This window comes from Drosophila montana, unplaced genomic scaffold (genome assembly GCF_035044405.1).
Source record: "Drosophila montana isolate Dmon_TW-CO22-7 unplaced genomic scaffold, ASM3504440v1 contig_1505_1, whole genome shotgun sequence".
Taxonomy (NCBI): domain Eukaryota; kingdom Metazoa; phylum Arthropoda; class Insecta; order Diptera; family Drosophilidae; genus Drosophila; species Drosophila montana.
Window position 1 is genome coordinate 1,858,840 of NW_026996452.1, and position 13,580 is coordinate 1,872,419.

General features: G+C 40.9%; 6 protein-coding genes across 6 annotated transcripts; 5 read left to right on the plus strand and 1 right to left on the minus strand.

The window, feature by feature from the left end:
• Positions 1 to 145: 145 nt before the first annotated feature.
• On the minus strand, positions 146 to 1,586 carry LOC135436322 (uncharacterized). Its single transcript, XM_064693898.1, has 2 exons — positions 502 to 1,586; positions 146 to 429 (listed from the first exon to the last, which is right to left on the minus strand). The coding sequence occupies exons 1-2, from the start codon at positions 1,541 to 1,543 to the stop codon at positions 224 to 226; spliced, it is 1,248 nt and encodes a 415-aa protein (XP_064549968.1). The 5' UTR covers positions 1,544 to 1,586; the 3' UTR covers positions 146 to 223.
• A 1,927-nt stretch (positions 1,587 to 3,513) lies between these two features.
• On the plus strand, positions 3,514 to 5,108 carry LOC135436980 (uncharacterized). The gene is made up of 2 exons (XM_064694780.1): positions 3,514 to 4,693; positions 4,765 to 5,108. The coding sequence occupies exons 1-2, from the start codon at positions 3,586 to 3,588 to the stop codon at positions 4,962 to 4,964; spliced, it is 1,308 nt and encodes a 435-aa protein (XP_064550850.1). The 5' UTR covers positions 3,514 to 3,585; the 3' UTR covers positions 4,965 to 5,108.
• A 660-nt stretch (positions 5,109 to 5,768) lies between these two features.
• Positions 5,769 to 7,137, plus strand: LOC135436245 (uncharacterized). The gene is made up of 2 exons (XM_064693794.1): positions 5,769 to 6,867; positions 6,935 to 7,137. Exons 1-2 carry the CDS (start codon positions 5,814 to 5,816, stop codon positions 7,117 to 7,119), a joined length of 1,239 nt encoding a protein of 412 aa, XP_064549864.1. The 5' UTR covers positions 5,769 to 5,813; the 3' UTR covers positions 7,120 to 7,137.
• A 251-nt stretch (positions 7,138 to 7,388) lies between these two features.
• On the plus strand, positions 7,389 to 8,767 carry LOC135435254 (uncharacterized). Its single transcript, XM_064692231.1, has 2 exons — positions 7,389 to 8,480; positions 8,551 to 8,767. The coding sequence occupies exons 1-2, from the start codon at positions 7,424 to 7,426 to the stop codon at positions 8,733 to 8,735; spliced, it is 1,242 nt and encodes a 413-aa protein (XP_064548301.1). The 5' UTR covers positions 7,389 to 7,423; the 3' UTR covers positions 8,736 to 8,767.
• Positions 8,768 to 9,966: 1,199 nt separating this feature from the next.
• Positions 9,967 to 11,426, plus strand: LOC135434312 (uncharacterized). The gene is made up of 2 exons (XM_064690852.1): positions 9,967 to 11,105; positions 11,166 to 11,426. Exons 1-2 carry the CDS (start codon positions 10,028 to 10,030, stop codon positions 11,351 to 11,353), a joined length of 1,266 nt encoding a protein of 421 aa, XP_064546922.1. The 5' UTR covers positions 9,967 to 10,027; the 3' UTR covers positions 11,354 to 11,426.
• A 384-nt stretch (positions 11,427 to 11,810) lies between these two features.
• On the plus strand, positions 11,811 to 13,498 carry LOC135432897 (zinc finger protein 501). The gene is made up of 2 exons (XM_064688782.1): positions 11,811 to 12,028; positions 12,080 to 13,498. Exons 1-2 carry the CDS (start codon positions 11,894 to 11,896, stop codon positions 13,160 to 13,162), a joined length of 1,218 nt encoding a protein of 405 aa, XP_064544852.1. The 5' UTR covers positions 11,811 to 11,893; the 3' UTR covers positions 13,163 to 13,498.
• Positions 13,499 to 13,580: the final 82 nt, after the last annotated feature.

Below are 13,580 nucleotides of genomic sequence, written 5' to 3' on the forward strand. Positions count from 1 at the left end.
GTCAAACAAATAGTTTTGTGTATAGCGAATTATTGAATAACTATTTAATATTCCTATTCCCACTTTGGTCGATTGAAGACCCGCAGATAAAAGAAGGTAAGATGAGTTTTGAATGCACCGTCACGATATATGTATGTATTGAAAGTTTTTAGAGAAGCTTATTCGGAATTTCTATTTACATCAGTTTTTAAATGTGAATTAATATCTAAGTTTATTTGTCGACTCAACAGCATTGATTAACCTCCAGCAGGCCCTTTCTATCGAAGACCGGCATCAGGGCCTTCAGATTCTGCTGGACTATGGGATTGTTATAGAGACGATTCTTGAAGCGCATGCCACGTTCATCATCGTTCATGAGAGCATTGAAGCAGGCATCTGTGGAGTCCTCGCTGATCATGACGGGCTGCACCACAACTGCCGAGTGCATGGCTATAAGGGAAAAAATCAAGCACATTTAGCTTTTCGTTAATTCCAATAATTTATTCCTGTCAATTAACTTACCGAAAAAGCGCTTCTGTTCGGCCTGCAACTGAAATTGATGCAAACTGGGAATTGGGTTCTGTTTGTAGTTGAGTTTTGTGAGAATATTTCTGAATATGCGATGATAGAACTCAAACAGAGCGCCCTGTTCCTCCCGTCGCAGTGGCTCCCGCAGCGATGTATTGAAGAAATGATGCAAATCAATTGTGGGCGAGCCCCAAAACGAATATTGAAAGTCAATCAATAGAATATCGACTGGACGACCGGTAACTGCATCGTATTTGACCATAACATTGTTGGTCCAGACATCTCCGTGCGCCAACACATTCACCGACTCCCGCAGCGGAGCAAAACATTCCCGACCAATGTCCATGTAGTGTGGAGCCAGCTCAAAGAGCTTCTGCCCGTACTGTGCGCACTCGGGCTCCTGGCTCATCCAGCGTGCGGCGGCCAGCAGGCCGCCCACAAAGTAGCCGCTGTAGGCGTCTGTATAGCGATTGAAGAAGCCGCGATCGTATTTCTCTAGGCTGCCGGCATTGCGTTCATTCAGTACCGCAGAGGTGGCGTGCATCTTGGCCAGTTTGCGCAGTATCAAATGGGCATGATCCTTGTCCAAGCGCTTAACACGATCGGCCATCACGTAGTTGTCCACGGCCAGATCCTCAAAGATGATGGCCATGCGTTCGCGGTCCACAAAGATGGCGGTGGGAAACAAGGGCTCAAACTCATCAATTTCCTTGAGCAGCTCATTCAATTTTGGTAGCACCTCCTCATAGATGGTCATTTCGCGATTGTAAATGTCGTAGGGCGCCATTAGCTCCTTTGTCAGCTCATCATCGTCAATGGAGGTCTTTACGATCAGGTTCTGCAGCTGCTCTTCTTGGGTTTGCTGCGAAAGTGTGAAACGAACTCGGACCCGGGTCAAGACACCGCCATAGTTCTCGCCCGGTCCCAGAGCCGGATTTAATTCCAGCTGCAAAATTTGTAATTTGTCATCTTTGTAATGAGTTCTCAGCGCGTGCTCAATGTAATCATGTGTCAGCCACTCAGGTGCCGCTGCCATTATGTCTTGTTCTAGCTGAGATCTCGACGATTGTGGTGCACTTTTATCGGGTTCACTGACTTATATACGAGAGGATCGGCTCTGTGGCTACTGCCTTTGGTGAAGGTGAAATTCATACAGTTTTTTATTTTTTTATATTTTTATTTTTTTACACTTCTACAATCTCTCACTCTTACTACGCGCGATGCTTTTATATTTGTGCAAATGTTTGCTCTGACTACCATATACATATACGATTCATATATGGTATTTGCTTCCGAGCTTAGTGCAACTGTGTGGCAACAGGTCCAGAGCTCGTGCCGTGTGACGTGTACCAGACGAATTGCTGGTTATAAGCGCACGGAACATTATCTAAGTCTGCGTGCAATCTTAAATGATATACGGCTGGGAACATCATTAATTAAGTTGAGTGCACACTACAAATGCTACTATATATACTGAAAATTACCTAATGTCTATTTTATCACTGACATCTTTCGCGCTTACATATATCTTTTTACGAATAGCACAACAAGGATCCGAAACGGACTTTTCACTTTGTGGAGTGGATATTCAGAAAAGTTCGAAATACGTCTTAAGTGAATTTTCAATAAGATATTTAAAAATAAGTTTGAAGCTGTTTACGTGGTAAGTAAAAAAAAAGTATACTATATGCGCCATTCCATCAATTTTCCACATTTGCGGGCGGAAATGACCTAAAACCCGCCTTTACGTGGATTTATAGCTCTCATGGCTTGGCTTTGCGTTGATCAGTCGGTCATGTATCAATTATCTTTAAATAATAATAGTTTTTTTGTCTTTTGATTGTTGTTAGACGTCAATGCCCATTCACTATAAATTGTGTAATGACATTTTAGCTCGATTCATAGGACTTAGTATGCATGCTACCATAAAAACCTGTAAAATATAGTCTCATCCCCTAATTTATCATGTTTGTTATTTGCCTAGACGCTATTAGTAACTGGACAAACAAAGACAAATTAAATAAAAACGCGAAAGTATTAACATCTTCGGCACGCCGAAGATTTAATGCCCTTGTAGACATTTCCCTTTTGGCGGATATGTGAGAATAGTGAAGCTCGTATGTGCTGACTTTGAAGTAGCTTTAAAGTATCTTGGCAAACAGAATATTTGGCTATATAAGAACATACTTTTCGACCGATCTTTTCTATGGTAGCTATCTGACATAGTTGAGGATCATAAAACTTATAAATCTGTAAAACAAAAAGATTCCCCTACAAGAACCTACTTTTGGACCGATCCTTCTAATGACAGCTTTATAGTGGTCCGATCCGGCCGGTTCCTACATATGTACGGACCTATGAAAAGTTCCAGGACGATAGCTTTAAAACTGAGAGACGAGTTCGTATAGAAACAGTAAGACGGACAGGCAAACATACGGACATGCCTATATCAACTGTTGATGCTGATCTGGAATATATATAGTATACTATATGGGGTCGGAAATGCGTTACACATTTCAAGATAAAATTTTAATACCCTCTACAAGGGTGTAAAAATCCGTGAACAATGTAAAACCCATTCATTTTGCACGTGCCGTATTTTCAGTTTTAAATAAATTATACGCACGCAGGTAAAATTGTATGTATTTGAAGTTCATTCATCACAAGCTCAGTGTATAGCTTAAATCTCGTTAAATATTTAAAATTTTTGTGTTTTATTCAACCCTGAGTATCTTACGACTAGACTGGAGTGATTAAAGTCTATATATGACAACATACAACCCCCAATTATCAGTAGTGGGCGGTAGCAACAGCGCGTGGGGCAGCCCGAACGAGCTGCGATGCCACAATCCATTTAGACTAAGTATAATCTGTATTTATGCATGCACAGGCATATATATAATCTGCATCTTTTTATCTAAGCGAGATAAATCACAATTGTGATAGGGAGACGGCGTCGACACCTGCCACGAGGTGTCGTATAAAAAGCCGTGTGCTTCAGAAATTTGAACATTGATATTTCAGCAACAGCCTTCGAAGAGTTTATTGTGATAGATCAGTTGGAATAGCTGAAGAAAAATGTCTGTTCCGGATTTGATAAGCGCATTGGATGCCATTCCCAAGCTGCCAACAGCTAACCCTGAAATAAATTCGGGATTTCTGGGTGCGCCGGAATGGCTAACAGAAAGCTATCTGCAGGATGCATTGCGCAAGTTCTATAGGGATCCGAAATTGAGGATCGCCGCGCTTGATGGTCGTCCGGCACTGGGACGTGGCGAAAACTATGGCGGCGTTCTGACCCGCATTAAGGCGGAGTTTATCCGAAGCGATGGCAGCTCGCTGATCGGGCACTACATAATCAAGACCTCGTTTGAGAGCGACGAATTCGCACGCAAGGCCATGGAACCCTACGATATATTCAATCGGGAGATGTCCATCTATGAACAGATCCTGCCCAAACTTAATGCGCTGCTGCGCGAAATTAACGATGATGAACAAATCTTTGCAGACACAATGGCTGTCGACTACCATCGCTCTGCGCTGATCTTCGAGGATCTGAGCGTGCGTGGCTACCTTATGCCCGATCGTCTAGTGGGCTTGGATCTGAAACTGGCCCGCCTTGTCCTCCGAAAGCTGGCCAAGATGCATGCCACCTCTGCGGTGCTGAACGAGCGCGAGCTCGGCGCCCTGGAATCCTACGATCGCGGCATGTTCAACCGTCACACAGATAACTATGCGCCCTGCTTTCTGGGCATGATTCAGGCGGCCAGCAGGCGTGTGGCCCAATGGCCTGGCTACGAGCAGTACGCCGAGAAACTGGAGGCTCTCGTGCCCGTCTACATGGAGCTGGGCAAGCGAGTGTTCGATGTCAGTCCGGGCATCAACGTGCTGGCCCACGGCGATCTGTGGACCAATAATGTCCTTGTCAAGTATAACGAATCCACCGGCGAGCCGGAGGATGTCATTATCATTGATTTCCAGTACGCTGCCTGGGGCTCACCGGCGATTGATCTGTTCTACTTTTTGAATTCCTCGCTGCAATTGGATTTCCATTTGCACCATCACGAGCAGCTCATCCAGTACTACTTTGAGATCTTTTCAAACACGCTCAGAAAACTGCGCTACAAAGCGCATATTCCCAGCCTGCATAACTTTCACCTGGAGCTTGAGAAGAAATCTTTCTATGGTAAGTCTAAAACATTTGTGAACCTCTTCTGAATTTATAATAGCCTGTGTTTCTTTATTTCGTCCCTGCAGCCATGCACACCAGCTTCAATATCTTTCCCATCCAGCGAAATGAGGAAACAGAGGATGCGGACTTCAATGCTTTAATGAAGTCCGACCAGCGAGCAATTAACTTTAAGAACGGCTGCTATAGAAATCCGGTTGCCCAAAAGGTTCTGCGGGAATTATTGCATCGATTTGATTGCCAAGGGTTACTGGATGCAGATCAGTAATTCGTTTTGGAATTCGTTTTCACCATATCTTGTACTTGCTTTTAATAGCCTAATATCATTTATTTCATTTAACTTACATATCATTAATTTATGGCACATTTCTGTTAATATATATTCGTATTAATATAAATATATATAGATTTACACGTGTTGTACACATGCAATTTGAGGTGAAGTCGAAATTATCTAAAATATATAAAATTATTAAAAGTAAAATATAAAAAAAAAAAAATAAAACAAAAACTATCTGCCCCCAAATAGTTTCCACTACAGCTTTTTTAATTGTAGCAATAATCATTTTTGTCATGCCTTGGGCTTTTTTATAAAATATTAAGTAAAGCTCTTTTGTGTATTATTTCGATATTACCATTTGCTATGGATTTCTACAGCCATCCACAAAGAGCCAAAAGCTGGAGCACCATGGTGCTAAAAGCCGGCAAAAAAGCTTTTTTCTTTAACTTCTCTTCAAATGGGGATAAAAAAGGTTCTATCAACAACTTGCTCTCCCCTTCTCTCTCTCTCTCTCTCAATGTTGATAATAGCTTCTCACCTACAACACAACCTTTTAAGGTAATGTTCGATTGATAACATTCTGTTGTGAGCATACAAACGTTTAGCAGAGAGAATTATAAGTATTATTGTTCTTAAGCAATTTCATACTCTACAAAATGGGTTTGTAGAGTGCAAACGGCGGCCAAGCTGCAGGGTATTTACCTAGTCGAGTCTAACTTTTTACTGTTGTGCCGTTCTCTTTCTAAATAAATACAATTTTTGGGAGAACTTTTAGTTAGTTGTCGTGCATACCTGTGTAAATGCACATATAATCGATAAATACATTTTAAGTAGAGCATGTCGACAAATCAAAATTACAATCCGGATGAGTTGGAGTCCCTGGAATGGCTTAATCCGAAATTCTTTACCGAGGTCTTGATTCAATACGAGAATGCACCAGATTTAAAGTTAAACGATCTCAAATTGTCCCCGGCAAGTGCACAGGGGGATCACTATGCAAGCGTCATGTTTCGCGCCAGCGTGGAGTACTCAACTGTGAAAGGCAACATTTCCAAGTCCCTGATTGTCAAGACAATGTCCGACCAAGGCGGTCAGAAGAAGAGAATGGTGAATGATTCACACATATTCCAGACCGAAATAGCCATGTATACAGAACTGCTGCCCAAGTTTGAGGGGATACTGCGCGACGCGGGGGTTGAGTGTAAATTATTTGTGCCTTGTATATATCACAGCTTGAGGCCGCGACAGGTGTTGATCTTTGAGGATCTGGTGGCCCAGGGCTACCAAGTGATTCGCAACCGATCTGCCACATTAGATGAACTACGATCCGCGCTGGAAAAGCTGGCCAAGTGGCATGCAGTTAGCCACAAATTGCTAAAGGAACAGCCAGAATTGTTCGAAGAGTTACAATACAATATCTCCACACTTCCCAATTTTCTGAATCAAAGCTTCATCACGAATGCTTTGCCAAACTTTATTTATATGCTGGCTGAATTAGAAGGTCTAAAGAAGTACAAACATTATTTCGAGGCTATGCGTGGAAATCTAATTCAACAATGGGCGGATACATTAGGCGAGTACCGTAAGAGTCCCCAAGAAAATTCCTATTATGTTCTATGCCATGGCGACTTCCACATCAGAAACTTGATGTTTAAGAACAGCAGCTGCATGTTGCTAGACTTTCAGCTATCGCACGTGGGGCCGCTGGTCAATGATTTTCTCTATGCGATGTACATGTTGTTTTCTGCTGAAGATCGCGGAAAGCGCCGCGATGAACTTATTAATTATTATTTAGAAGTATTTGCCAATACGTTAAAAAAGATTGGTTACCGAGGCAAAGCACCTAGTTTTGAAGAATTTCAGCGCCAGATGATCGACAAGAGACACAATGGTGAGTATATTATTATAGACATTACAATAAAGTACTGCTCCTTATATTATTTTTATAATTTATTTAGAGTTTATGCTGCTCACGACATTTTTGCCCATGCAAATATCTGCCCGCAAGAATGCCATTGACCCATTTCGGCGACGGACGAGCATGTACAAGGATAAGGATTACCAAGAGGAAGTGGCATATCTATTGGAGCGTATGAATAATTTGGGATATTTTGTAGATATCCAGAATTCGATAAAAAGTTAACTTTATTATGTTTATATGCTGGGGGATATGTCGAGGATATGTTTGATATGCTTTCCAATATAAATTAAAATTTATGTTTAAGTTTATATCGCTCGACCATCAATCCAACAATCTTTTGAGAACGTAGTTCGGAAGATTTGGCTTCTATGAGTATTCTTATTTTAACTCAATGAGTTTGAGTGTGAAGAGCTTTTAAAGCTCACGACAGTAAAAAATCGTGAATAAATACCGGGAGTCACTAGGTTCTCATTTAGTTTGATTATATTTACGCCATAGACCAGACGCTCTCTGTTTCCTATTAACAATGTCCTCTAATAATGATGCCTACAACTCGGATGAGTTGGAAGCACCCGACTGGCTGAACAAGCAATTCTTGCAAGAGGTGCTAATGCAGTACTCCAAAGACCCCAGTCTAAAATTGACTGATGTGCAGATATCCCCGGCCAGTGCAAAGGGTGATCATTATGCGAGTGTCATGTTTCGGACCAGCGTTGAGTATCTAACACAGAAGGGAAAGTTTTCGAAATCGCTGATTATTAAGACAATGCCCGAGATGGAAGGCAATAAAAAGGAGTTTTTGGGCGATTCCCCTATATTCCAGACAGAGATCGCCATGTACACGGAAGTGCTGCCCAAGTTCGAGGCGATATTACGCGAGGCGGGCGAAGAGACAACGTTTTGTACAAGATGCGTCTATCACAGCTTGGAGCCGCGACAGGTGATGATTTTCGAGGATCTGGTGCCTCAGGGCTACGAAGTGATACGCAACCGAAATCTTACCTTAGATGAACTGCGGTGTGCGCTGAGAAAACTGGCGAAATGGCATGCCGTCAGCCAGAAGTTGTTGCAGGAGCAGCCGAATATATTTGACAGACTTAAATATGATATAACGACATTGCCGAACTTTTTCGAACAGGATTTTGTAACCAAAGCCCTGCCCACCTTTATAGATATGATTGGTCAGGTGGAGAGTTTAAAGGATTATCGCAAATACTTTGAGCCGATGCGTCAAAATATAATCAAGCGCTGGGCAGACATTATACGTGAATATCGTGAGAATCGGCAAGAAAATTCCTATTACGTTCTATGCCACGGCGACTTTCATGTGCGTAATTTGATGTATAAGCTCGACGACTGCATGTTGATTGATTTCCAGATGTCCTACGTTGGATCGATGGTTAACGATCTGCTTTATGCGAAATACATGCTATTCGCTGCCGAGGAACGTCTGAATAATTCTGATGAGCTCATCTCCCACTATTTTGATACCTTCTTAGCGACATTATCAAAAATTGGATACAAAGGCGAGAAGCACAGCTTGGTAGAGTTGCGCAGGCAGATGTTTGACAGGAGATTCAGTGGTAAGTCTTAAGATCCCCTATACAACAAATATATTTGATTATAATCTTTATTTTGTTTGTTTATCAATAGATTACATGCTGCTCACTTTGTTATTGCCTTTGTCGTATAGTATGCGTCAGAATAAGGATCCTGGTGACATTCTACAGAGTGAAGAACTTCGCGTTAATATTTATTATAATAAAGATTACCAGAAGGAACTGGAGTATTTACTACCTCGAATGCTGCAACTGGGCTACTTTGAGCTGCCTGAATAGTAGTTAAAATAAATTTATCAATTGCAAAATCATTTGCCCTAGTTGCTTGTGTTTTTTCGTTAAACTTTTAATAGGCCTTTTCAAGGTATTATAATAATTCTCACTTAACAAGGCCTTTAATTGATTAGAACAGAACAAGTATAATTGGTATTTGCTATTACGTGTACCCTATAAAATGTTCAAAATGTGGTATTGGTATTCGTATATTTTTTTTTATTTTTTTTTGTTTAACATAATTATTATTTTTGTTTAATGCGTATATGGTAGTTGTTATATGAAGTTGTAAATAAGGGACACACAATATGTCAAGAAATTGTTTTGACAAAGCGAAAAATTCATATTTTTATTAATATGCAATTTAAACAACATTCTTTTAATGTTTTTATTTTTAAAATATTTTATATCTATTTATTAGTGTTCTTAGACCTATTTAAAAAAATACATGTTGAGATCCATTGCCCCAAAAAATTTTTAAAAATGAAAATTAAAAAGTATCCATTCTTAATGGTGGCAAGAAATTACATTACATTTGCATAGATAAACACATTGTTAGTCGGCATCCAAGATTCAATATATTAACAATTAATTTTCAGTTCCATTTGCTATCTTAACATCGTATCATTATAAACTTATACCCACTGTACGATGAGTTTGCATTTAATATTGTTTTATAGATAATTGTTATCTGGACAAACTATTTTCACCATGACAATGAAATATTTGGAAGTATATATATCAATGGAATAAACAAAGCAAGAGGGCTGTCTAATAAATAATAAATACAAAAAATTAAATGAATAAAAATAAATAATAATAACTATAGCTCTTGTTTATATGTATGTATATAAGACTGCCAATTTTCAGAAATGTTCTATATCCTTAAGTATGTCAGCAGCCTAAATAAGTATTTGCATAAATGAAAGAACTCGTGTTCTCTTGAGAGATCCCACATCGTTTCTTGAAAGAAAATGTTTTGTATGTTTTGGACAAAAAAAATATCTGAGATCAATCAATAGTGACGAAGGCACACAAAGTTCACATCGTCATGAACACAGAAGTATGTGTTGTAATTAAAAGATTGTGGGAGCCGTCAAAATTGTATGCCATGACTATGCAAGTAACAAGACATATAAACTGAAGATAATCTAACCGGGCTATTAAGATATGCACTGATAACGAGATATATAAAAGCCCTCCTGCTAATTGGTTGGACTGCCTATTAAAGTACGCTGCCTTTGAATCTTTACATTGAGTTATCTGCAAGAGCTGAAGCCAACTGGTTCATATACGAAATGCCACCAAACAGTGAATCTTTCAATCAGGATGAGCTGGATGCGCCCTCATGGCTGGACTGGCAGTACTTTAAAGAGGTGTTAAGTGCCCATGAAAATGATGAAGAGCTGGAGATAATTGATGTGAACATCTCACCCGCCACTGGCAAGGGTGATCATTATGCAAGCGTCATGTTCAGAGCTGGCGTGGAGTATAAGAGCAAAAATGGAAAATCTTTCAAGTCGCTGATTATTAAGACCATGCCCGAAAAGGAGGGACACAAAAAGGAACTGCTGGGCGATTCACATATCTTTGAGACAGAGATAAGCATGTACTCGGAAATATTGCCAAAGTTTGAGGAAATACTCCGACAAGCTGGGGATGAGACGACCCTGCACGTACCCTGCATCTACCACAGTTTAAAGCCACGACAGGTGATGATCTTTGAAGATCTGTTGCCGCAGGGCTACATCGTGCTTCGGGATCGGGAGCCAACTTGTGAGGAGATTCGTAGTGCATATTGTAAGCTAGCCAAATGGCATGCTGTGAGCTATAAATGGTACAAAGAGAAGCCAGAGCTGCTGAAGAAATTCAAATACAGTTTGTTCGAGCTTCCAAAAATCGAAAAAGATGACTTCGTGTTGAATGGCATTGATCATTTCATCAATATGTTGGATTCAGTGCCAGACCTTACAGTCTATAAGCAGTACTTTGAGAAAATGCGTCCCGTCTATATGAAACGCTGCAGGGAAGCCTATATGGAGCATCGACAGAATCCCCAAGAAAATGCTTATTACGTACTATGTCACGGTGACTTTCATCTCAGGAATTTGATGTTTAAGTACAACAAAAGAAGCGGAGCATTGGAGGACTGTATGCTATTGGACTTTCAGATGAGCAATGTGGGTCCCATGCCCAATGATATTATTTACTCAATCTATCAGATGCTGTCTCCAGAACAACGACATAACCATCGGGATGAGTTAATTTACTTTTACTTCTCTACTTTTACGGAAACTTTGAAGAAATTAAATTATGACGGCGAATTACCCAGTTTATGCGAGTTTCGGCAGCAGCTATTCCGACACAAGTTTTTTGGTAAGCTTTTAACACATTATTTGAATTAAATAGTTTGTTCACAGTGGCCTTACCCCACAGAATTCTTTTTGCTTACAACACTTTTGCCTGTGATAAATGCAACGAAGAGTGGAAATGTTGAGATTTCTGAAGTGATTGAAAATCGAGAACTAAGGGCAACCCTCTACCTGAATGAAGATTATCTAGAGGATGTTAGGTGTAATCTGAAACGCTACTTGCATCTGGGATACTTTGAGGAGCTGGAGTAATAAGAAACAAATTATAATAAATGTATACTACATACTGTTATGAAAATAAAATAAAGCGCTGCTCTTATTATTAGTTTTATTAAGTTTCATTTGTGGCGTAAGAAAAGTATATAAATTTTGTTCGCGACTATTTGGTCTTAGGGTGACGAATAGTTTAAATACAAAACATTTTATCATATTATTCATCATTATAAAGAATTCAATTTAACAAATAGTCAAAGTGCTAAAATAGATAATCGATAGAATAACTGTCAATTCTGAATTACGCGCCAAACGGCCTATCGATAACAGATGCGCAGTCAGCTGCCACTAAAAACGTACTAAATTTGCCTCAGTGCGATATATAGGTGGAATGTCCCACAACTGCCAATAAATGGCACTTTTGAATAACGCGCCACATGGCCTATCGATAATAGATGCGCAGTCAGCTGCCACTAAAAACGTACTAAATTTGCCTCAGTGCGTAATATTGGTCGAAAGTTCCGCATGTGCAAATGAAAACAATAAATTCAAAATTGCGAATAAATACATTACAATGAGATGACTGCAGTGCTAAGTGAGCTACTTTGTCGCGTTTGCCTGAAGCAGGATGAGCTGATGGTGGACATCTACGAGCACGTGGAAGAACAGCAATCGGATCTGTGCACCCTACTAGAGCGCTGTGGCGACATTAAAGTGAGTTTTCGAAATATAATCTTAACAAATGTTTTTAATTGTTTATTAAAGGTAGATAAATGGGATGCATATCCAAAGTATTTGTGCCAAGAGTGTACAAAAGAGCTGCTGATCTCGGCCAAGTTTCGGGAGAAATGTGCAGCCACGGAACAGGCGCTAAAACAGAGAACGCTGGTACGTTTAGAGGACGCAGCGCCAGCTTCTGCTATTAACGTCTTGGCTGGCGAGGAGCTGGTGGTGGACGATTATGAGGAGGACATAATAAATGCGGATGACATCATTACATTCGATCCCAGCGAACATGTAGAATTATACGAAGAATGCGAGACGGAAGTGCCAGATGAAAAAGTAGCGACAACTTTAGAAAACGCACCTGAAGGGCTTCCATCCAATGCCCATTACAATTGTGATGATTGCGGCGCTGTATTCCAGCAGGCAGCCACGCTGCAGCGGCACATTGTAAAGGCACATCCCGCAACAGACGTCCACGATTGCTCTCAATGTGGTCACAGCTTTACTCAGAAAAGCAATTTAGAAGCGCACAGTTGCACCGGATCGGATGTGCCGGTCGAGGGTGTGCGAGCACAGCGGGCGCACCATCGTTGCGTTCACTGTGGCAAGTGGCTGCAGTCTGCCTCGAGTCTGGTTATGCATCTTCGCCTGCACAATGGCGAAAGGCCCTTTGTCTGCGACGTTTGCCCAAAGACTTTCAAAACGAATGGCGCACTTGTAGCCCACCAGAAAAGACACCTAAAGCTGGTGGAGTTTGAGTGCGCATACTGTGGCAAGGGCTTTGTGGAGTCAAGCAATCTGCGTCGACACGTTGCCTCGTTGCATACGTCGGAACGGCCACACACTTGCACCATCTGCCAGCGAACCTTCTCCCGCGTCTATCTGCTTGAGATGCACAAACGCACCCACACGGGCGAGCGCCCATATGCGTGTTCCCTCTGTGATCGCAGCTTTGCCCAGTTGAGCGTGCTGCGCACTCACGAACGCATCCATACTGGCGAGCGGCGACAACGTTGCGACCTCTGCCAGAAGACCTTCAGCCGCATGATCCAGCTAAAGAAGCATCAACTCAAGTCCTGCCTACGTGCGGGCACTCAAACAACGGAGGAAGTGGTTTCGTAGTTACTAGCATTAAAACGTGATGCAACAGAAGTTGGAGCATTAAGGTACTTGATTCTTGTAAATAAATAAGGCAGGTTTACCACCTAAGTCCTTGATAGGTTATGTCACTAGGTTAAATATAATAAAGCGAGTTGTAATCTTCAGTGCTAAGAAAGTTATTTGGACATCTCGCAACGCTACGTAAAATTGTTGCCAATGCATATCGGGAAATACACTTGTGTATGATATATTATGAAAGAATATTTTATTTTATTGCTGAGTACTACCATGTGGTAAACTTAAGTTTTGATTTGGGACCAATCGATCATATCTACATTAAACTTCCATACTTCCATAGTCCTTGTATGTACAACTTTTTTAAGGATTGTCTAAAATAGCCAACATATGCGAAAAGCCTATTGCGGACTATCTTATCATA